We start from the raw sequence: 23009 nt of genomic DNA, 5'->3' as shown, positions 1-23009 counted from the left end.
AGCCAGCCCTTCAGCCCTACATTTTTAACATTTTAATTGTGGAAGCACATAATGAATTGTGCCATCTTGATCGATTTTAAGTGTGAAGCTCAGAAGCATTAATTGTATTGATCTCCAGGCTTCTCCATCTCTCTAAATGGAAGCTTTACTCATTAAATATATAATTTCCTTATCCTTCAAAGCACAGAAGTTTTAAAGATCAATGTAGTCTCATTTGTCCATTTTTGCTTTTATTGACCCTGTCTTTCATGTTGTACCTAAGAAATCACTGATGTTATTTGGATTGTCAAGTTATAAGTGAGAAACTGGGCATGATTATAAGCCCAGTACTCAGGGGGCTGAGGCAGGAGGATCGCTGCAAGTTCAGGGTAAGTCTGGCTTGTATAGTGAATTCCAGGCTAGTGAGATGATGTCCCAAGAAATCGATTCGTGAGACTGATGTGTATGTCTTCCTACTTTTGGGGGATGGTTTATTTCCTTTTGTTGATTGCAAGAGCTGTGGGCATGCCACAAAGGTTGGTGCTTTGTTACCAGGTTTTTAAAGACAAATCTCCTATCTCCATTTTGTTGCATCTTGTTTGACTTTGCTTTTGTCTTTTGTCTTCCCTTTCTCCAGAAAAGCCGTTATGAGACCTATATCCACCTCCTGGCTGTGAAAATCAAGGTGGGCTCCGATGACCTGGAGCGGATTGAGGCTCGGCTGGCTACTCTAGAAGGGGATGACCCAGCTCTCCGGAAAACACACTCAAGCCCGGCCCTTAGCCTGGGCCACGGGCCTGGGACTGGCAGCAAAGCCACAAAGGATACCTCAGCATCTGATACTTAGCTGGCATGGCTGTGCAGGCCCTAAAGGCAGGCATACGCCCCCAGAGGGGTCAGTGAGCACAATTCCAGCCAGGGACTGCTTGGACCAAGCTCCAGGCAGTTAACAGGCAACCAGAGGGATATGGAGAGCCCTGTGCCTGAGGAGATGGAGGTGTCACTCATGACGCTGATCTTCTTGCATCCTGGGCCATCTCTGGCCTAGACCCTCTCCTAGCCCTGCTGCCCTCCAGTCATGGGGCCTTGCTTTGCGGGCCAGACACGTCCTAGGGCCGAACAAGTCCGTCACTGTTGCTTTCCCAGGCTCCCTTGTCATCGAGATCCTCCCTCATCTGGTATTTGTGAGGGTGAGTCTGGACTCTGGGTCTCAGCTTGGCTACCCACCCTTTCTCCTCTTTCCTCTCAGTTGACCAGCAGCAGGTCTACGGACCATCAGCAACCTTTGTAACTGGCCCAGTTCTCCTGCCTCACATTGCAATAATCTGGGGCCTAACCTCCACTCAGTGCCAAGCTGATTCCACTCATGTGTGTGCCCCCCTTTATCCTTTCATCTCCTGAGGCCCTGCCAGCCTCTTTTACACACACACACACACACACACACACACACACACACACACAAACACACATATGTAAAAAACTCATTTAAAGAAGGGGTGGGAATTACTACCCACTAGAGGAAGAAACCAGATGAAGGACAAGTCTTGTCTTGGAGCTTGGCCTGCTGTCGAGGAAGCCAGCAAGGAGGCCTTCCACTGCTCTGACACTCTGGATGGAAGGATGAAGACCCTCTGTGGTTTTGCCTTTTCCTTTTCCGGCTGACTTGTGACTCACAATCACTTTTCCAGTTGATGCTTTTGGACTGAACAGGATGTGTGTGTGTGTGTGTGTGTGACCTCCTCTGTCCCAGGGGTGTCCCGAGGGGTGAGTGCCTCCGGAGCACAGCTCTGTTTGTTTTTGATCTTCCCGTGAATACTGCCAAGGTCTCTGAGCTCCAGTGGTAGCCTCTGCACAGACTTACTGCAGAGGGGGAGGACCCTCTTCCTTGCTGAACACCATTCTCCAGCAAGCCCAGGCTGCGTGATAGACTAGGGTTAAGGAAGCTGTTAGTTCGAGGTCTGGATGGGGGAAGGTGGAGCGACAAGGTTTTGATTAGTGAGAATCCTTTCCTTTTCCTAGCAAATCAGAAAGGCTAAGCTAAGGACACTGTTGAGAGTAGAGACACGTGTCTCTCACGGTTGACATCCTTTAAACACCGCGTCACTTAGAACAACACGTGAGAGCTTGGGGACAGCCCCCTTGATGGCTACCACGAGCAGGTCTCTCCTATTGTTTGGCCAACAGTTTGCAGTCTTGGGTGACATAAGCCTTGCAACTAAGCGCTTGACACTTCAAGTCCACTCCCATCTGATGCAGGGGGCTGTGAGTTTGTGGAGAGGTGTAGGGGGCTGACATCCACATTGTTTAAATTGGATTAGCTAAAGTGCGTTTGATAACCAAACCATCTGGCCCCTTTGTTTGGCTCAGGGGAAGCAAATGCTCATTTGAATTGAGAAGGGCGATTTAGGGGGTAGTAAAGAGCTCTCGGTTCCCTGTCCAGCAGCCTGAAAGGTCCTTTAATTCCCAGCCAGTGTCCCTCTCTCTGTGTCGTGGGGTGGGGGATGACAGCAGAGGTGAGAGTTCGTTAACCTCAGACACGCGCGATTCCCCAAGCACTAGTTGTGCCTCCCGTCAGTAAAGACATTTTTTAGTTCACTTCCTTAATTGTATAATTCTTTATTTGTAAATTATATACATGTACTACTGTACTAAAATATTATGTACATTATAAAACATACACAAAAATAGAAATTTAAAAAAGATGAGATGAAAATAAATCTAAATCAAAGTTCTAATATTTTTTTCCCTGCATTCTAGTAGACCATCATGCTCTTCTTCCCTGTCATCCCTAACAAGCCCACAAGGACAGGTCAAATCCAGGGCCTGACAAGGTCCTGGGAGGTTTGCTCCAGGGCTCAGGAACTCCTGTGCCTACTCTTGACAAACAGCCTTCATCCTCCTCAGTGAGGGTTAACTGTGTGCCATCCACTGTTGCTGTGTGCTAGGGACAGTGGTGAAAAAGGCCAGCTCCCTGTGTTCATGGGTCTCACCACTATGAGGGAGACTAGGGGAGAAGTGGTTACCATTGTCACTGAGGACTCTGAGAGGGACTGGGAAAAGACACTAAAAGTGATGACACGAAGTAAAGAGAGAACTTGGGAGACGGGAAGAGAACTCTGACCTCGGAAGCTTTCTGAGTGTCCCATGGGACAGGTGGCAGAAGGGAAGTGGCCTGAAGTGACTGCAGTGTTTCCTGAAAGGCCACACAACCAACATCCCCCAAGGCTAAAACCTGAGAGTCAGGGTGGTCAAGAGGGCTCTCTGGTGACGCGTGCCCCCAGGTCCCAACCATACCTGTCCATTGAAGACTGGCTGGTGCAATAGGGGAGCCCTGAGGAGCGAGGTTAGGCTCTGGCATTGGACTCTTGGTGGGTCATCTTAGAATCCAGGGCAGATGAGGGGATGAACTGGGGTCATGTACAGGTTGGTGAGTTCCCCGAGGGGGTCACTGAAAGTTAACCAGGGTCATGTGAGTCCTACGGGTGGTTTCTGGATGAAAACCTAGAGGGCAACAACACAGCCCACACAGAGTTTAAGTGAGGACACTAACCTAGATTGCAATGAGATCAGTGGGCTCACCAAGAGGTCATAACAGTTCATCTGGGGCCCTATAGAGATCAGAGGTCACACGTAAGGATTAGTGCTCTAAGAAAGCAAACAGACAGCAGAGGGATGATGGGGCCTGGGCGTGATCCACAGGCTTGTGGAACATTCAGCCCAGTAAGTTTTCTTTCATTTTTTTCCCCTTTGTAATAAGTGCTGCTCAGCACCCCATAACAAATATAATGACTTTATAAGTTTAGACTTTTCTTAATCACCCCACCAAGTTTTTGCCACTTTGTGACTTATGGTTACAAGGCACAGGATTCTGTCACTACATTCTTGATTCCATCAAGACTAGGTATCAATCAGGAATAGTGCCGGGTCCATCTGCATGTAACTTCCACAGCAACTTGCTGAGGTAAACAATTGGTTCCTCATTTCTCACTAAGCAAACTAACTGTGGCTTGGAGAAGCCATATTATAGCTAGTGAGGAACAGCTGGCACTGGGATTCAGAACCTACTGTTGCACTACACCTCTCTGTCCCATGCCTCTGTGTCTGTCTAGATCCACACTGCAACTTTCCAGAATGTGCACAGGATACACACACGTGCACACACTCACCCCAGCTCTATGGAGGGAAGGCTTCAGGTCCTGGCTGGAATTGGTTCCTGGTATTCTAGAAAGCTGACAAGCAAGACTCTTTACCCTGGACTCTATCTGCCTCCTCCATGCCTGAGATCAGGGCTGCAGGTTTAGACAGGCCCTGGCTCGGGGGTGGGGAGGGGAGGTGGACAGGGTCTATAGTCGGGGAAGGAGCAATGCCCTGTGGGCTTGGGAACTGCAGCTGTTCTGGTCTTCCTGGCAACAGGGGGGCCCATTATGTTGTCTTACATGTCCAGACTCTGCCTGTGACGTGCCTGAAGCCCCAAGGGTCATCTTTGCCTCCGCTGCCCCAGTGCCAACCCCACAACCCTTCCCTCTTCACCCACCTGGGCAGAAAACTGTTACACCAGTCCAGCTTTCTAGCTGCAGGGCAGGAACTGGGCCAGAGTTCTGAGGTTGAGTTTAAAGCAGAACGATTTGCGTCAGTCCCTTGGCTGGGCTCCTTAGCACCCAGGGGACACCTTATAAATGATCTGGAAGAACGACTTGGAGCAGTTCCTGGGAGCCAGAGGGACTGGAGAGAGGGTCACTTCCGCTCAGGGACTACCTTGGCCCTATCCAGTCTTTCTTAAGTACCCACGTGGTTCATCCTAGGCCCTCCTTCTGTCTTCCCTCCTCACCTGGGGCTAGGTACACACAGTCAAACAGGAATTATTTCTGATTTTATTTATAATATAAAAATGTTCAAGTGTCAACAGTCAGGTGTTCGGACATGTCAGGGTTCCCATTTGTTTCTGTTTGGGATTTTTGTTTGCTTTTTAGACAATTGCCTTTTTTTTTTTTTTTTTGACAAATTAGCATTGGATCCAGTTGTGAGGGCTGGCTGGGGCGGGCAGGACTGGAAGATGGAAGTCATAGGTAGGTTGGGAGCTGGGCTGTGAGGATATGGTGTTACTTTATTGCTAAAAGGGGAATTGAATACACTGTCGGAGTGGCTCTTCTAGGTCCCAGCGTGACCATGCATTCAACCTAAAGAGTCTGAAATGCAAAGGACATGCAGGCGTAAAATAGAAAAGACGACCTGTAAACGGAGGTGCTGCAGAGGACAGGGGATGTCCTGGAGGCCGCAGGGGAGGAGGAGCCGTGAAGGTTGGGCCCCTGGAAGAGCTGCCCCTCCCTAGGCCGGGGCTGGTGGGGAGACAGCCTTCTCTGTCCTCTCTCCCTTAGCAGCTGTGAGGGCTGGGGAGGGCCCTTCCCCATTCTAGTTGCTGTAGCGGGGAGCCTGTGTCTCCCCCTGGAATTAACCCAATCTCAATTCCAGCTCTAAGGATCCCTGCCCTCTCTTCTGAGGACTCCAGATCTGGACTGGGGAAGATAAAATTTCCTCCTATCTTCATTTTCTTCCTCATTGTTCACTACCCTCAGAGCCATTAGAACCTCACAGTCCCTTTCCCTGCCTTTTCTCAGCCCAACCAGTTTGGGATCCTACAAGCGCCCATCCCCACACTGCACCCCAGACGGCTCTCCAGGAGCCCCAGATTAGCGTACAGCAAAAGGCACCACAATATAGGTTTCTATTAAAGAGTCAAAAAATTGGCCCATCTCTCTTTTTTTTTTTGTTGTTTCTTTTTTTTCTGAAGCTGTAAATCAGGATGTTACATATAAATAGTTTCCCTATAAAAACGTCTTTGCCGTTAGCTAGTATTATAAGACAATTTTTTTTGCTAAAATGAAAATAAAACATTTTGTTATACTTTTTTCCTTTTATAGAAAATAAAAATATTTTTATTTCTTTGTTCGCTCCTTTTCCCTCTCCAGTCGGTGGTCTCCGCTCTCCTTGGAGACGTGGGGCGGGCGAGGCGGGGGGCCTTAGAGGGGCCCCGAGTCCTGCTTGGCCCTCGTGGGCGGCCCCCGGCTGTGTCTGCTGCTGGCGCGCGTGCTGTGGCTGTCCAGGGAGTAGTAAGTCCTGCTGTCGGCCGCCGGGCACAGCGGCGGCGAGTCCGAGCGCAGCGCGTCGTGCGCCGCTCGCAGGCCGAGGAAAGGCGTGCTCTCGGCCGCCAGCGCCCCGTCCGCGTCGTCCGCGTCGTCGTCCGAGGCCGACGCCGAGCCGCAGCCCGAACCGCTGCTCAACGACAGCGAGTCCCGCGCCGCGCGTGCGCGCTGCGCCGCCAACCCGTTGAGGCGGGAGCGCCGCCAGCGCCGCGGCCCCGCCGACGTCCTGCGGGACGCGCCGCGCGTGCGCGGCCGCGGCGGCGGCGGGGGCGCGCACTCCTGCGTGGTCTCGTACTCGTCGTCCTCCGGGATGCGGAAGGGGCTGGCGGGCAGGCTGCCCAAGCTGCCTCCCAGCGCGCAGGCGCTGCGCCGCGGCCCGGGCCCCGCCGCCGGGTAGTAGTAGCTGTCGTAGCTGCGCTGCATGTCCGCTCCGGGCCCTGGTCCCGGGCCGGGCGGCGCTGGGTGCCGCAGGAGCGGCTGCTGCTCCGCCAGGCGGTAGCTGATGGGTGCGGCGGGCGGCAGCGACACGGCATGCGCAGAGTTGGGCGACGTGATCTCGAAAGTCGGCACCTGCGTGGCCAGAGAGTAGTGGAAGTCCACGGGCGAGAGGCGCGCGGGCGTGGTCAGGGCTGACACGTACCTGCGGGAGAAACAGAGGCGTGGGTCGGGAATCTGGGTGCAGTGCCAGTTCACCGGAGATTCCAACCAGAAAGGACTCTCCATAAGAGTGAGGGCTGTGGCTCTGACCACGTTTAGTTGTCATGATCCTCTCAGCCTGTTCTTATCTGTTAAGCATAGATCACTATACTGTTTACTCCAGTATGATGTTGGAGGACTTCAGAAATGTACTAGGGGAGTACTGTAGGGAAGCTGACAATCTCCAGGGCACGCTCAGTTTGGGGTGTTTTATGTGTGGTCTCGTCTATTCTGTAGCTTCTGTGGGTGAGGGCTATACTACGTATAGGAAAAGGGGACCCAGACTTTAAATACCAAGGACGGAATGACCAAAATGTCATGGTCTGTTCTGTTCTATCTGAATCAACTAACTCCTCCCCTCCTCTGTTTTACCAAGACACCACTAGGTGTCTCTGTTTAGAGCCTATGATCCCAAGGTCCTTAAAGGCCTGCTTCTTGCTAATACCCCCCAGTGTGAATCCTGGGTCCCTGTCCCTGGGAATTTGAATCTAGATTAGGCAGAAACTAGTATGCTTAATTCCAGGAACCAGTCCCTGGGAATTTGAATCTAGATTAGGCAGAAACTAGTAATCTTAATTCCAGGAACCAGTAGCCACCATTCAGAGACCCCGTGGATTTGAGCTCACTGCTCTTGCTGGGACACTTTATCTTCTGGGAGGCTTGGCTTGAGTGAGGGAAACATGCCTTCTTGTGTCCAAAGGCTGACACAGGGTAGTGACACCAGATGGGCACCTCAAGCCAGGGCTGAAAGATACCAAGACAACTGTCTCCACTCCCCTTACTTCCTTGAAAAGTTAGCTTTTGCTACTATATCTTCTGATGACCCTTTTTGTCCCCCTCCCCGGGGGCCATCAGTCCCCTTGGCTGTCTACTTGAGGACCTGGATCACTCACCTCCTTCCTTTCTTTTCTTTCAGACCTCATTGCCAGGTGCTTGACTGCTCCCTGGTCCTGGCTTAGAGCCTTTATTCTTTCTTAGGGAGTCAGTTGACCCCACCTGCACTTTCTCACATGCAGATCAGGTTAACTATGGAGTCCTACCCACTCCCGGTCTCCTGAAGTATTCTCTAGCCTGGGCCAGATGTCAAGACCTTGGGCACCTTGGGCTCTGTCTTTCACTTTAGGAAGTTCCCAAGGCAAACAAAACAAAATACATCTTCCCCCCAATACCCTCAAAGAAACAAAATACATCTTCCCTCTCACACCCTCAAAGCAAGCAAGCAAGCAAGCAAGCAAGCAAGCAAGCAAGCAAGCAAGCAACTAACCAACCAACCAAAACGGCTCTGCTAAGGAAGGCCTTCCTAGTTATCTACCCAGGCTCTACTTCCCAAGCAAGCAGAAGCCAAGGGCTCTTGGTCCGTTTTCGGTGTCCCCAGCCTGCCTGTTGAGCTCCACTGCTCCACAGCCCATCCTGTTTCTCTTAAGCATGCTCAAGTATTTCTCCTAGAAAGTGTCCCTTCCCCATCTCCCTGCCTATTTCTTCCCACCATCTAGTGCTGATGACAACTGAGACAGGTATGAATGACACCGAACTCTGTACATTATCCTGGGGCCTTTTCCAGCCCCATGTGTAGCAGGAATTGTTTCCTGCTATCTACACTGAAGGAACAAATTTTGAAGTCCCTGCCCCAGATCACTCAGTGCAGATGGACTCAGAGGGGAAAGTCTATATTTGAACCAGGTTTCTCTGCCCTAGTGTGGTGTCCATGCTTAATACTTTTAAAAACTGCTGAAGGTGTCAGTGGTCTATCCCTAGACTGTGACTCTTCTAGGCTAAGTCAGAAGGGTCATCTCTGGCATGCTTGAGCAGCCGAGGCTCGGCATAGAGTCGGTTGCTTCAGAAAGATATAGAATTTGCTGCTAGCTGTCCTGGAGCCACTCCTGCCTGTGGTGTGCCTTCCTCTCCTTTCCTCTCACAGACCTTGCCCCTGCAGAGCTGATCAGGAAGCGGCCTAGCTTGTGGGTGTCGGCTCTCTCCTTCTACCCTGTGGGTTTTAGGAATTAAATTTAGGTCACTAGGCTTGGTGGGCAAGCTCATTCATTTGCCACAGCAATCTTGCCAGCCTGAGGCAGGGGTGGGGGCGGGGGAGAATTTCCTGGTTCTTCCTTTATCAACTTCTCGGGGTTCCAGCAATGCCTTGGGCACTAGGACCTGGCTGCTGATGCTGACGGGCCCTGAGATCATTCTCGGGTCAGTGCCCCGTGAAAGGGACCCTTTTCCTACTGGCTGGTCTGCTTGGTCTTGGTGTCTCTCTGTCTCTGTTGTGATTCGGGGCTCTTTAGGTGATGCTGAGACTAGGCCAACCTTGGGTCCTGTTTGTGTGCAACAGCCCTGTTTGCCCCAATGCTCCACTATGGTTAGTAATGTTCCCTAATGCAACAAACTGTGTCTTCACTCCAGCCAGGATCTACTGAGCCAGCTGCGATTCCAATCCCAGGAGATCACTTAATCTTTCTGGGACCTTGTTTGTGTTGGCAGTGCCAGCTTTCTAGCCAAGGTGGAGTCCGGTGAGGGGGCAGACACTGACCTTTCACTGTGTGGAGAGTCACGCAGCGAGTCTACGGAGTCGTGGTAGGGGGGCATGGCAGCCCTGCGCCGCTCCTCCTGGCTGTAGGCTGCGGCCCTCCGCGCCCGTGCCTCCACACACGCTGGACTGTTGCACTTGCTGGTGCCGACTGATGATAACATGATGCCTGACTGGGAATCCGAGGTCAGGCTCTCCGAACGTTCCAGGCTCCACGTGTGGCTCTCATGCCTGGGAAAACCAGATAGGAGTGAGTTGCTAGGCCAGGAGGGGTAGGCTGTCCTAGTGCAGGTATGTGTTCCCATGGCTGCCCTGCCCTGGGTTCTTTGTCTGATCTGTGCTAATGTAGAGCATCACAGATGTTCAACCCTGGTAATGGGAGAGGGAAGGCTGGGATCCCCTGGTTGGCAGACTGCCATATGCAGAGGCTGCCCCACCCCTGCCTCCACCACCAGGGTCTCCCAGCTGGGACACTTCTGTCCCCATGTTCTTTGACCATTTCTCAGGATCTGAGCCTCACTGGCCAGCATGCAAGGGCTCTGACTATTGCATGGGTCTGTCCATGGAAGGAGGGACCAGCCCTGTTATCTTTCCAGCTATAGGAACTATTGTGCTTGCGTGGACAGGTTGCCCCAGTACTGGAGAGTCAGGTGGACTGTGGTCAGTATGCAAACACAAGAGATCAGCTAGCTGTGGATGATTGACCGACGACGTCCAGGAACTAGCAGGGCTCTATGGGCCCTGGTGCCGCTCACCTGTGGCTGGAGGTGGGCGTGGCTGTGGAGCAGTGGTGTGAAGGTGAACAGGAGTGACTCCCAGAGAATGTGGTCTCAGCTTCCCTCCGGATCACGTGGTCTGTAGCTGGCACATTTTTGGAGATGTACTAGGACAGACAGAAAGTCGGGAGGAGTTAGTGATGGAGACTAGATAGATAGATAGACTTCCTTGTGGGGGGGGGCGGCAAGTGATAACCACAGAGCTCTAGTGAAAGGGTAACCCACTGGATGAGATCAGTGGGTCGGTCAGTGATGGCCCTGCACAGTCAGCAACCCCACCCAATTCTTCCTTATGGAAATGGGCAGAGTGAAGCCAGTGAGGCGGTGCCTGGCACACAGGGCTGGACTGGTATCCACCCTGGCTCATCCTTGCAAACAGAGAAGGAGGCTATCCAGCCAGAGCTAAGAGGGGGCCGGTCTGGGAACGCCACTCACATCTGCCATCTGGATCTCCTCAGGGTCCAGCCGAGGGTGGCTGGGCCCATTGGCCAGGCTTCGGTTCTGGTGGGCTGGGCACATGTTCTGCCGGAGATGGTGATGCATCTGCCTCCTCTGTTTTCTGCACGGGGGAAGGATAGGTGAGCCTAGTGCGGCTACCCTAAAGGATAGAACTCCCTGGCATTCCTTCCAGGGAGGCTGGGCAGCGCACGGAATCCCATTGCTCTACTGTGTGACCTTTGGCAAGTTCTAGAAGTGCGTGAAGATGTTTTATTTCCTCCATCTGTAGGGTAGGACCCCTTACCATCCCAAAGACCACTGACCACCAAAAGCCCATAAAGATCCCACAGTGTGCCAGCCCCTCCCTCCCTCATCCATTTAGCGTTTATTAGATTTTTTTTTTTTTTTTTACTGTGTTCCAGACACTTCTTTGGAACAGATGAGGTAAACATGGTGCGTGCCTCATGCAGCCTGGGGGCCAGTAGGGGAGGCAGACAGTAAATACACAAGTAAATGAGCTAGACACTTTCAGTAAAGTTTTCCAAAGAAAATAAAATAGGATGCTGTGAGTCAGGAGCCAGGCCTGTGGGACTTCTGTAGACTGACATATAATAAATGCTCAGTAAATCATTTTACCATATACAACTGTAATTGTATTACTCCTATGACTCAAAGTCTTCCCATTTTTTTTTCTCCCCAGGCTCTGTTTCTTGCTGCCTCCCTCTCCAGCTTGCTGTTTCCAGGGACAGCTTGTTTCTGCGCCTCAGTGTTCCACCCTGCACTCCCGCCTTGTCATATCTTTTCTCCTTAGGACCAAGCCTGAATGCTGCTTCTGAGAGAGAGAGAGCCCTTCTGCCCACCAGCTGAGGACAGGTACTTTAAAAATGAATCTTGGTGGGCCCATGTAGTGGAGGTAGGGAGAGGGCTCTGTGGATTCCAGGACAGTCAGGGCTTAGTATAGTAAGACCCCGAGTCAAAACAAACCAAGTAACGACAAAAAGCTCCCAATCAAAAATGCTTTGGCCCCACTTGCTTGGGGCGCTGGTCATGCGCCTAGTCATAGGTGGGCCTAGTGAAGACTCGTTGCCTTTGTGATGAGTAAGTGCTGTGGGCATCAGAACAGGTGGCTTCTTTCCTTAGTTCATGGACTCCACTTCTTTGGGCCCAGTCCCAACCCTCTCCTTCCTTCCCAGCCTTTTTGGTTCTGGTCTCATCCAAAATGAGGTCAGCGGGACCTTAGATCCCATCTGTAGGGCAGCAGGAATCCAGACCCAGAGACTCAGTCTCTGAAATGGTGGCTCTGCCTTGGCCCACTTCCTAGATCCAAACAGATTATCTCCCCATCCCCCTCTACAGCCTTCATCCGTTCCATACTATGAAACTTGGCATCAAGGTTTTATGGAGGCTTCTGAATCTCATATGTCTTTAGCTTCTGCCCAATCTTCTGGACACTGGCTTTCTGCTCTGCGCGGTCTGGGTTGCCCTCTCTGGCTTGTCTTTGAGTTTTCCCTCTTCTTCACGAATCTTCTTCTGCCCCTAACTGCCCTGAGATAGCCTAATCTCTTCTCCTCTGTGCTCCTTTGCAGTACTTCCGGTGTGGGTGTATGCAATGCTGTTGAGGCTCCAGTTTGTCCTGAGAATGCAGCCTTCCCTGCACACCTGCTTCCCAGCGTGGCCCAGGGCCTCTCATCCACCAGCACCCTGCCCCATCTACTTGGGGTTGAACCAAGACTTTTCCCGTGTCTGTCCCTTGGTGCCCAGAAACTGCTGGGGACAGAATGCTGGGCATGGTGGGTCCGGGGAGGAGGTACGTTCTAACAGAAATGTTGGAGGCCACCCCACACTGGCTTGGCTTGCTCTGGGCTTGAGCATGTAACACTCACTTGGTCTTGCAGTAGGCGACCACACAGACGATGCCCACGACCAGCAGAGCCACACAGATGCCAGTAATCGTCAGGACTCTCTTCTGGTACAGCTCCTCAGCCTCTGCAGGGGCAGAGCAGGAACAAAGCCCATGGAGATGCTTGTACACAACCTCCCTATTCCCCAGCATTGGGCTCCCTCAGCACAGGATCTGTCCACCTCCTTCCATCCCTTCCCCTTGCCTGCTCGCAGACTGCCTTTGCCTCCCTTCAGAGTACTGCTACACCTGGTCACCACCTCCCCTAAAACCCATACCTGCCCAATGCACATGAGTGGAAAATGCAGGTGAAGGGAGAGGATGGGGTAGGGGTGAAGTTCCAAGGCCACAGCAGAGGGGAGGCAACACGTTGACCAGTGCCCCGCCCTGCCCCATGGTGGCCCTGCAGAGTGCTCTTCATAGCAATGAACAGAGACCTGGGGCAAAGGCCTTTCTCGGGCACCCCAGCTTCCCTAAAAAGGGCTGATGACAAGGTGTCAGATTTAGGAGGGATGTTAGCTAGGCCAGGAGCAGGGACACAGCAGACTGGGGCTAGAGCCGGGTGTGGGGAGGAAGTCCTATCTTCATCCTCACACCTGGGCTCCCTGCACCTCGTCTGCTGGTGAAAAGCCTGCCAGGGGCAGCCTGGCCTGGCATTTAGAAATGTCCTTGTGCACAAGGACAGGCCCTATCTTTATTACAAGCGGGGAGAGGCTGGGCCCAACTGTCCTGTCTACCCTCTGTGCCTGGTATGGCCATCTCTGCCCCTCTAAAACAGAAACCAGGAGGAAGACAAGGAAAAGGTGACAGCACTGGCTACGTCCCACCCCACACCCAGCTGCTGGCTGGCACTGCCACCTTCCCCGGCTCCTAGGTCAGTGATAAGTAGAGGCAGAGCTCGGAGAAATATCCCTGGTCCTTCAGATTTAGGCCACCTTCTATGTACACCAGCCACCTCAGAACTACAAACCCTCTGGAGGCTCACACACCCAAAGCTATGGCTATGGCCTCCAGAGTCAGGCATGCCTTTCACACACACACACACACACACACACACACACACACACACACACACACACACGCATGTATTGTCTAGACAGACTTTCTGTCTGTAAACAGACTATCTGTATGCATCCTCCATTCCCATCTCTTGCCCTGATTCTCCCTGCTTTCTGGTCAATCCACGAGCCATGACCAGCCAAACTACCAGCTAGCCAGACTAGCTCAGCTCTCTGCACACCTGCTTACCTGCCCATGTCATTAGTGAGGCTTCTTTCTCCCCTGTTACTCCCTCTCTCCTCACCTCCACTGTCCATCCAAAAGGCATCTCAGTATTGCTTTCCAAGTGAGTGGTGATCCGACCACAGTGAGCATTTTCACTGCTGCCCCTGTAGTCCAGGAGGGGGCTCCCTCAACTCGAGATGGTCACCTTCTGACCGGCCTTTCTGTTCTGCTTCTCCTAACTCTGACTCTTTCCCACTCTTCCACAGATAACTAGTAGCAATTTAGCTCATTCTAATCTGCCGCTCAGAAACACGCCATATAGCTTCCCACTGCAGGTACCAAGGCCTTCCTGTGTCTTCAAGGCCCCCGTATCATCACAGCCTCACATTCCATTTGCATCTCATCTGTGGCCTGTTGTGCTTGGAGCCAGCTGCAGCATCTCTGACCACCGACTAAGGCAAGCCTATATATGCTGTGTCCCCTGCCTTCCATATTCTTCCCCAGTTGTTTGGGGGACTGGCTACCAGATGCACCATGTAGGACAAACCTCTTGGTCATCAGTCACAGCAGCTCTCTAACTGCAGCCAAGCCAAGCCCTGAACTCACTTTCTTTTCTTCTGTATGGCTTTTCAACAGTGTTTCCTGTTTGTCGCTGTCTCTTCTTGAATGCACTTCCAGGAGGGTGGGGGCACTAAGTCCTTGTGTTGAGTGGATGTTTATTGGGTAGGCAAGCAAGTGCACCCCCGCTCCAGACAGACACCCACCCATACTCAGCTCCCTGTGCTGGCAGATTCAAGCCCAAATGTCCAGGGCTTAACACAAAGGCATTCCACACCCTTTCTGTAACCTTGAGTCCTGCCCTGAGACACCTGCTAGCTACACATTCCTATCCTCTACGCTCACATACCTGCAGATCATCCCTGTGCACGGCACCGCGACCCCAGCCTCCACCTCCTCTCCACTCAGTGTAGCCTGAGACCCAGACAGACACTCACATGCAGACTTTGAGCTTTGCCTTCCACCAAGAGCGACCGATGGGGACTAGGTGGTTAGGGAGCTAGGACCTCCCCAGGGCGACCATGAAAAAGCCTGCCATATACGTAGTCTCTGAACCATGTCTGGTGTTCCACACCATCACTACGGCAGCATTCCCACCAATCCTGAGCCATCCACATCTGTTGCTAAGATACATCTGGGTACTTGGAGTCTCCTTACATCAAGCCAGAGAGCTTAAAATGCTAATCTTGACAGTCCCTTCCAGACAGATAGACAGGCTAAAGGGTCAGTGTTCGTGTCTTTGGTGGGGGTGGGGTGGGTGGGGGTGGGATATGGAGGGAGTAGTGAATCACATGTTTCTTGGGGGTAGGAGAAAGGGTAGGTACAGCTTAGATCCTTGGTGGTTTAGCCCAGATACACACATACAACATGCTACAGTAGGGACAGATCATGGAAGGTGCGAAAGCCTCAAGCAGATGGCAGAGTCTGGCAGACAGACAGAATGCAGGGACAGAAGCAAATAGAGAGTTGTCAGCTTCCAGCCTAGTGCAGATTGTGCAGCAGTGGGCTTGGGAAGGAAAGAGGATCAAGGTGAGATGGAAAAAGTTGACTCTCTGCATAGCTCCCCAAACCAGGCTTCTGCAGACACCAGCCCGTGGGGCGGCCATGTTTGGTTTGGTTATTGACTGGAAAGTCACCACAGGCTCCTCCTCTGAAGGGGCTGCTGAGCACCAGGGCACAGTCTGAACTGCAGGGTACCCTGCTCTAAATCAACATCAGCAACATCAGCAATGCAACTTGATGAAGCCAGGGACATTTTCAGAATCATCAACTTTCTCTTTGAGGGAAAGGGAAACCTAACACTCTTCAGTCCTGGTGTCAGAGGCTGTGGGGAGGGGCTATGCAGATGATGCAAAGGAATAATCAGGTTCCGTACCCTTTAATTCAAATCCAAGGTGCTCTGGTAGTGCGGAAGGAAGGAGAGAGGGGGGCAGGAGGAGGGAGAATGAGAAAGGGGAGGGCAGAAGAGAGAGAGAAAAAAACGTTGGTCAGAATTCTTCCAACACTGGGCAGCCAGCCTGCGAGATGAAAGCGCATTTAGTAGTGCCCCATCCCAGCCTCCTGAACTCCCTCCCTGGTCCCCAGTACCTGGGAGCCCCAAGAACACAAGAGAGAGGCCATGTTAGCACTGTCAGGCAGGGAAGGAGCTTCCGAGATGAGCAGTGGAGTTAGTACCGGGTGAGAGGTGCAAGAGTCAGTTGGTGCTGTCCCCCAGGAGCAGAGGTGAGTGAGGTGGGGTCCGAGGAGGAGAGTCTGGTCCCCTCCTGTTCTCCTTCCAACCCTCCATCTCCAGGCCCTCTTGAAGTCAGTCTGCCCCAACTCCTGGCTTATTCATGGGAGGGGGGGGGCATCTGTTTTCATCTGTTCAGAATGAATGTGTCAAGTCTCCAGACTGACCCTATGTCACTGCCTTGTGCCACAAGCCTAGCTGGCCTGGCATATCTCCTGGCATATCTCCTGGCATATCTCCTGGCAGTCTGAGCGCAGAGCTTTGGCATCTCAGAGGGGAGCAATGGGGAGGGAAAAAGGTTTCAAGCAGCAAGTCATTGCTCTACTTGGCATCTCATGGACCCTGGGCGCCTAGGGCTGAGCTGGGGTAGGAGGGCACCTACCCCTCAGAGCGTAGGAAGCGTGGGTTCATTTGTGCAGCACACACACTTGTTACGCTGTGGACAAATTACAGTGTCGGAAGGGAGGTGGTTACCTGAATGTGTGAGTTCAGGCCTTTGAAAGGCGGATGCTTTGAGCATTGACAGGTTAAATAAAAGGGCCTTGGTCTAAGACTCGGCTCTGCCACTATTTGTGACTGCGAGAGATGCCCAAGCCATCTAAGTCTCAGTCCCTCAGCTGCAGTGGTGGTGGTGGTGGGGGGATCAGGCCTTGTGGTGGAATCCTGGGAGGTCTGAAACCTGGCTGTGTTTCAGGACAATTCAGGCCAATGGGAGAAGGCCTGGGTGGGAGCCCAGAAATTTCAACGGTGTTTTAAAGAGCTTGCTTTCCCTTTTAAGGCATGGCCTGTTCTGTTCCACAGACCCGGGGCTCTGTTTCATCCCGAACTTGCTATGTGGACGTGGGTGATCCGTGGCATCTGTTCTCTCAAAAGCACCTGTACACAGAGGCAGATGTGAGCAGGCTTGGCCAACAGGAGGTTCGGCACATGTGTGTGCCAGGTCTCCTGTTCACACCTGCCTGGGTGTGAACACTCCCTCAGTGACTTTCCTACCAACCAGGCTGGCTCCCTAGACATGGTGAGGGTGTAGCATTGGACTTGACTTCTCGTCTGCTCTGGAAGAAGGGCATCTGGAGCATTATCTGGCTCATTTCTTTGTGTTTTCTGAGAGGGCTTTCTGAAAGAGGAATCTGTATGTGTAAAGAGCAGGAGAGTGGGTTGCTCTGAGTCAGGGACCAGGAAGGTCCTGACCCCAAGAATCTTGAGGAAGATTCTGTGTATAGGCTGTCAAGGATGTGCTCATCCCAGCACTTAAACACAAGCCCTCTGCAATCCCTCCACTCTGAAACTGGGGTGATGTTGGCAATTGCTCTGATTGCTTGAAGCCCTAAGTGCAGCTCAGGGTCCTTCTGACTCGAAGGGTCAAAGGGTCTCAGAGAGGTTGCTGAATAGTGCATTCTGGAGCCTAGGACTTGGAGGCACTCAGGAGTATGCTTTTGATGTCCAGCCAGGCTCACTTGAGAGACAGACAACAGACTAACTTCATAGGTTCTAAGAGCTGGTCCTCAGCTTACTTTCAGAAAACATTGTTAAAGTCTATCCATGGTGCCAGGCTACTCCTCAAGGTGATGCGGGAAATCAGAAGGCAGAGTGGAGACTGGAGGGGATCGTGGGGCTAAGCTATGATCCCTGCTCAGACCTATCTGGCTATTCCCGAGGAGCGACCACCTGCAGAAGCAAATTAGCTTCTCAAAGCCCTCTGAGGATTTCCTTCCAGGTCACTTCTCTGGGAACCAAACCATGTCAACAGCAGCTCCCAGGGGTTCTGGGTCCAGTAGGACGGTGGTGGCTGTCGTGCTTGGTGAGGCAACTGAGAGTTTGGCCAGCCACTTAGTAGGTGACTCTCTTCCTGGGAAGTCTGGGGACAGCTGCTGAGGCTCTACAGCTGTGTCTGTCGTCATTAAGGGAGCAATCTCCTACTAACATGTCTTGCATGCACTCAGCAGGATGGGGCGGACACACTGAGTATCAGGCCAGAAATGTTCATATTGACCAGTACATTGGATGTTGGATTTCCAGCAGGGCCAGGCTTTAGGAAATGTATGCAAATTTATTGTCTTGGACATAACCAATTACAATTATAAAGTGCCTGGATAAGGAGGTAGTGGTGTATGTGCAGATGTAAGTATGTGCTTGTGTGTGTGTGTGTGCATGTGTGTGTGTACGTGTGTGCATGTGTTGAGTGTAGTCATACACGTGTGGGCTACAGATGGGCCAGCTTTCCCTTTCAGGAGGGCAGGCCCTGTAGTGGGAGAAACTTCAATGTTGGGGGCTACTGGGGTGAAGGCTGTTTTCTTAGTCTCTGAGAAAGATTGCCTGGCCTTGAGGTGGTCTGGGTAGGTGGCAGGGTTGGTGCTTTGCTCAGGAACACTGGGAGGCATCCCCAAGGACTAATTCTCTTCCTGCCCTCCTGCTGGCCGTTTATAGCTGGGAGCTACACTAAGTTGTCCTCTAGCGATGACTGCAGGCTCTCAGATGGGCCTCTCTCAAGCATCACTACATTTCATCCCCGCTGCTGCCTTCCAGGTATAGCTGCCTCTATCCTCATCCTACGGATGAGAGAACAAATCCAGAACTTTTAAATCACGCCCAGGACTAGGGCTCTAGGCACATGGCATTTCTGAATGGGCAGCTGAGTACTTCGGGGGCACAGGAAGACATTTTTGTACTCACTATGTTGTGAAACATCCTAAGGGTTCTTGTGGAGCACACTTGAAGAACAGGAATTCTCCACATAAAGTCATCTGCATGCTACTGATGACACAGGCAAGAAGGCTGGGGACTCATCTGCAGGCCTTCTTTCGGGCTCCCAGCAGACATGCTCTCTAGCTGACCAGGGGGCTTCGCATAGTAGCCCATGTTCTGGAGGTTCTAGTACGCCCTGACCTAAGGCTGCCTGTCCAGATGGTTTCCGAGTCTGTGGGATAGGACCCACTCCTCTTCCCTGGTTCACCTTTGCCTGTCTGCTTAATCCTCTCCTGAGGCTGCCCTGCCCAGAGTTCCCCACATAGGCTGGATCTAGTTCTTTGGGGCTACATGTCTTCCTCACTTTATTCTCTCTTCCTCCATAGCCTGTGATTGTGACCTGAGAGGTCTGGAGAGAGCTCTGCCTCTCACATTGTGGGCAGAGGTACGTCTTCGGGTCTGCCAGCTGGGGCCCAAATGCTCCAAAGGGCAGTGGAAATGTTTCTGGGCACTGTCCTATGGTCTGAGGACAGTTTGAGGATTCATTTTTCCACCCTAAGACCCAAACTCTAAAACTGTTTTTCTGGATGTGCTATCCAATGGCCCCTGGATTTCATCTTCGGTTTCATCTTTTTGGAGTTTTCATTCCCAACATCTGAGTACCATCTAGGCGCTCTGGCTCCTTAATACTCACAGGACTCAGATGTCCTCCCTGAGGGATCAGGGGGCTGCTCTATTGGATGGATGGAATAGGTGACACAGTTCTGGTTTTGAAGGCCAACACACCACTGGGCCCCAAACCAAGTCTGAGACTATCCAGAGGCTCATTGTTCTGTTCCACCCCCACCTGGTGGTGCTTGAAGGAACTGCTCTCAGGCCCTAATTACAACAGTCCACTCTTTAGCCAAATCTTTGGGCTGCAAAGGGCTCATTCCCTCTCTCAGAGTGGAGGAAAGAAAGGAGATGGAGTCCTGGATGGTGTTCAGACTAGAGAAGTCTTGGGAAGAGTCATCAGTTTCCGCTTGAGTCTGTTAGCATCTGCCACTGCCCTTGGACCACCTCATCCTGTAGCAGTGCACATCTCTGGAAACATTCACGGGAACCAGTGGCCTGGGACCTGTTCTTCTTCAATCTCCCTCCTGCCTTGGTCCTAGAACCCCAACACAAGCCATTCTGGCCAGACCAGAAGGCAGACTTTTGAGACCTCTTCCCACAATACCATGCACATACTCATTGCCAGGCTCAGCAGCAGCCTGACACCTTCAGACAGCCTTCAGAGGCAGGGGAGGGCTCTGCAAATGCCTCTTCCTACATTTGGCAGGCCGCCTGATCCCAGAAGAGGGGAGAGGCCTGGACATGGCCCCACTGCTGCAGAGAATCCCACATCGCTATTCCCAGGCAATACAGGTGACTTATGGAGGTGGGTGGGGAGACAGGGGTGCGTTGTCTCCTCTAAGGAAGCTACTGGTAAGCACCCAAGGACTGAGAGGAGCTCAGGGTACCCCTGTTCCCTTCAAGACTTGGTAAGTAAGACCCCATCCCTCCCACAGGAGGAGACTGCCAGTCACCAGGGAAGAAGAGAAATAGAAGAGAGAAACATACTGGAGAAGTTGACCATTGCGAACTGCTGACACCTGTCCCCGGTGTATCCCACAGGACACCTACCAAAAGAAAGAAAACCAGAAAGAGAGAGCCAGGATAGCAAGACACAGGCATTGCAACACCCCGGCGCAGGCTCCTGCCAGCGCCAGCTAGGTTCCTCGCCACGGTTACCATTTGTACTGCCCCTGCCACTCTGCCCCTTACCTGTAGCCCTGCACTTTAAACCCAAGGATTAGGCCAAAAAATAAAAAAATGAAAAAACAAAGCAAAACAAAAACAAAAGAACTAACAAACCAAAGTACAAAAAAGGAAAGAGAAACGAAACATAACAGCCAAAGATCAAAACAACCAACACCCCTGGCCCTACGCCCTACATGGGGGGGACTGCACCCGGAAGCTTTCTAAGGAGCAGGGACTTGTGTTTGTATCTTCAAACATACTTTGCTTAGGATCTGGCATGTACAATCGCAAAGGCAGTTTCTCCAAACATCTCTGTCCGAAGAATCCGTTTGGACATCTGGAGAAGGAAAAGGGGAAAAATCACAGAACAAACTGGCATCATCCACGAGGCTAAGGTTAGAAATCAAAGTGCGCGGGGATGAATGAGAAAACCAAGTCAGGCACTCGGGTCACACTTGTAGCTGAAGGGGCTGAGGGGCTGGAGCCAGGGGTTGGGGCTGTCATCTCCTTACAGACGCTTTAAACCATGTGGCTCTGGGGGGGCGGGTAGGGCAGGCGGGGTGGGGACAGGGAGGGGGATGAGTTAGGGAAGTTGGGTGGGGAAGGGGGGTTATTAAGACTAACTGTCCTATTGGTTGGGGGAACTTTTCTCCTTACCTGCCTGGTGCCCCTCAGGAAGCCAGAACTGTAGCCTCTGGGTGCCAGGCAGGCAGACTTATTATGGGATACAAGTTCCTGGTGTCCAGGCTGTGCTGAAGGATTCTCTCCAGGACTCTGGGCAGGTTAACTTCTCTATGGAACAGCTCCCAGAAAACTCTAGAATTCTGCTAGGCTGTTCTCATACTGTGTGCTCAGGACCAAAGGGACCTAGGTGTTTGATCTGTTCTCTCAGAGAGGGATCTGTGGCCCAGTATGTTTGGGAAATCCCTCCCCCCCAGACTCCTGTAGAGTGGCAGTCTCCCTTAGCAGAGAGGATCATAACTGAACTATATGAATTTATCTGACCTAGGAAGATGTGTTTGTGTATTTTGAGACAGGGTCTCATGCTATAGCTCTGGCTGGCTGGGAACAGAAGGCACTTTTTAGAGGGTATATTTTGGAGAAGGTTGCCTGCCCTAAGGCAGTAGATGTGAGGAAAGCTAAGTGGGAAGCTGAGGAGCTGAGGAGAGGCAGAGCTGCCAGCGTCCCACAGCGGCCTTCCTGACCCCTGGTTCAGGAGGAGGCTGGAGCGGCCTAACGGGGGACCCTGTTCTGTACAGCAGCCAGCTGGAAGCCAGCCTCGGCCTGCCTGCCCTGGGACCTGTTCTTCCACTGTGGCCTGGCTTTATCCTGGCTCCGGCCTGGATCTCCTCAAATCTTGACTCCCTTGCTGCTCCAAGGCGCTCCCACCCCCTTCTCCCTGACCCTGTCATACCCTCAAGGTACACTTCCTTCTGTTCTCTGGCTGCCACCTCTCCCCTTAAGCAAGTCCCAGTTTTGTAGATTTTTAGGAGACATGCCCAGTCCTGTGCTCTCTTCTGAACCCCAGGAAGGCTAGTCACCTAGGGAGAAGTTCACAGATGTGACTGAGCTGACCTGTATGCATGAATTTCTTCAGAAACAGGTCTCTGTTGCCCTGGCATGCAGTTCCTTAGTAACTAGGGAAGCCCCTCAGTACCAGGTTACTGTGCAACATTAGTCAGCCTGGAATTCCTTAGGAGGTGAGAACTGTCTGCCTTAGCCTTCTACTGAACATAACGAGAGAGCCCTTGGCCTTATAGTTAGGCATTAGCCATTGGCTATGATAATCATGAAAACCCTATGGCCTCTAATCTAGAGGAATAGGGAGTGGTCGTGGCTTGTGGACTTCTTGGTGGAGTTTCTTTGGGCCTGTGGTATCTCTTTGGGTTGGGGAAGGAGGGTGGTGGAGCCTTGGGTGCACATACATTTGGAGGTCTGGCTGGGAAGTACAACTCTTGAGGGTGGGCAAGAGCAACACATGCTTACCCTATTGAATAGTGTGGCTTAGGGGATGAGCCCCTCATCACTATCTCTGACCCTGACCTTTGCCCCTAGTCACTTTAGTCCAGGAAGATGGAGGAAGTGACTGAGGCTTCGCAACGGGCTCCAGTCAGGCTCAGCTCTTCTTCCTTTGCTCCTGGGCCCTGATGTGGGGGATTAGAAGTGAGTGCAGTGATTCTTTGTCAAACAGAATCACCTTTGGGAGTAGAAGATAAAGACCCAAGAATTGAACTGACTCTTGGATTCTACAAAGGAACAGACTTGACTGTGTCCACTGTCTGCCACTAGTTGGTCTCTTAGAGTCAGGGGAACCATGTATGCAAGTGTGTGTGTGTGTGTGTGTGTAAGAGAGAACAGTCAAGTGTAGGGGCAAGAAAGGATAAAGAAACTTATTTGACATCAGGGCTGCTGTCAGTGAGTCTGCTGTCCTATGAGTGACAACGATAAAGAGATCTCTGTGTCCCTGCCCCATACTCAGCCCGAACTAGTCTGCCTGCCTGCTCAGGGCTTCTGTCCTGCACAGTTCTAGGTGCACGACACAAATGTGCTGTGGTATCTGTGCAGTGTTCTGGTGTTA

General features: G+C 52.1%; 2 protein-coding genes across 5 annotated transcripts in view; one reads left to right on the top strand and one right to left on the bottom strand.

The window, feature by feature from the left end:
* Nucleotides 1–2698, top strand: part of Psd2 (pleckstrin and Sec7 domain containing 2) — a 45795-nt gene extending 43097 nt beyond the window's left edge. For both annotated transcript variants that reach the window (XM_052155399.1, XM_052155400.1), the window contains exon 15: nucleotides 617–2698. In XM_052155399.1, the coding sequence (XP_052011359.1) occupies nucleotides 617–826 (210 nt within the window). In that variant the 3' untranslated portion in view covers nucleotides 827–2698. The remainder of the gene's footprint in view (nucleotides 1–616) is intronic.
* Nucleotides 2628–23009, bottom strand: part of Nrg2 (neuregulin 2) — a 184560-nt gene continuing 164178 nt past the window's right edge. For 2 of the 3 annotated variants that reach the window (XM_052155396.1, XM_052155397.1), the window contains exons 5-10: nucleotides 20692–20768; nucleotides 12437–12539; nucleotides 10551–10674; nucleotides 10095–10222; nucleotides 9343–9570; nucleotides 2628–6759 (exon numbers count right to left, since the gene is read on the bottom strand). In XM_052155396.1, coding sequence (XP_052011356.1) covers nucleotides 5997–6759; nucleotides 9343–9570; nucleotides 10095–10222; nucleotides 10551–10674; nucleotides 12437–12539; nucleotides 20692–20768 — 1423 coding nt within the window. In that variant the 3' untranslated portion in view covers nucleotides 2628–5996. Of the gene's footprint in view, nucleotides 6760–9342; nucleotides 9571–10094; nucleotides 10223–10550; nucleotides 10675–12436; nucleotides 12540–20251; nucleotides 20311–20691; nucleotides 20769–23009 lie in introns of all 3 variants that reach the window. The other variant, XM_052155398.1, reaches the window with a different exon arrangement.

The sequence above is a fragment of the Apodemus sylvaticus genome, chromosome 13 (genome assembly GCF_947179515.1).
Source record: "Apodemus sylvaticus chromosome 13, mApoSyl1.1, whole genome shotgun sequence".
Lineage (NCBI taxonomy): Eukaryota > Metazoa > Chordata > Mammalia > Rodentia > Muridae > Apodemus > Apodemus sylvaticus.
Note: the sequence above shows the minus strand (reverse complement) of the source record. Positions and strands in the feature narration are given on the sequence as shown.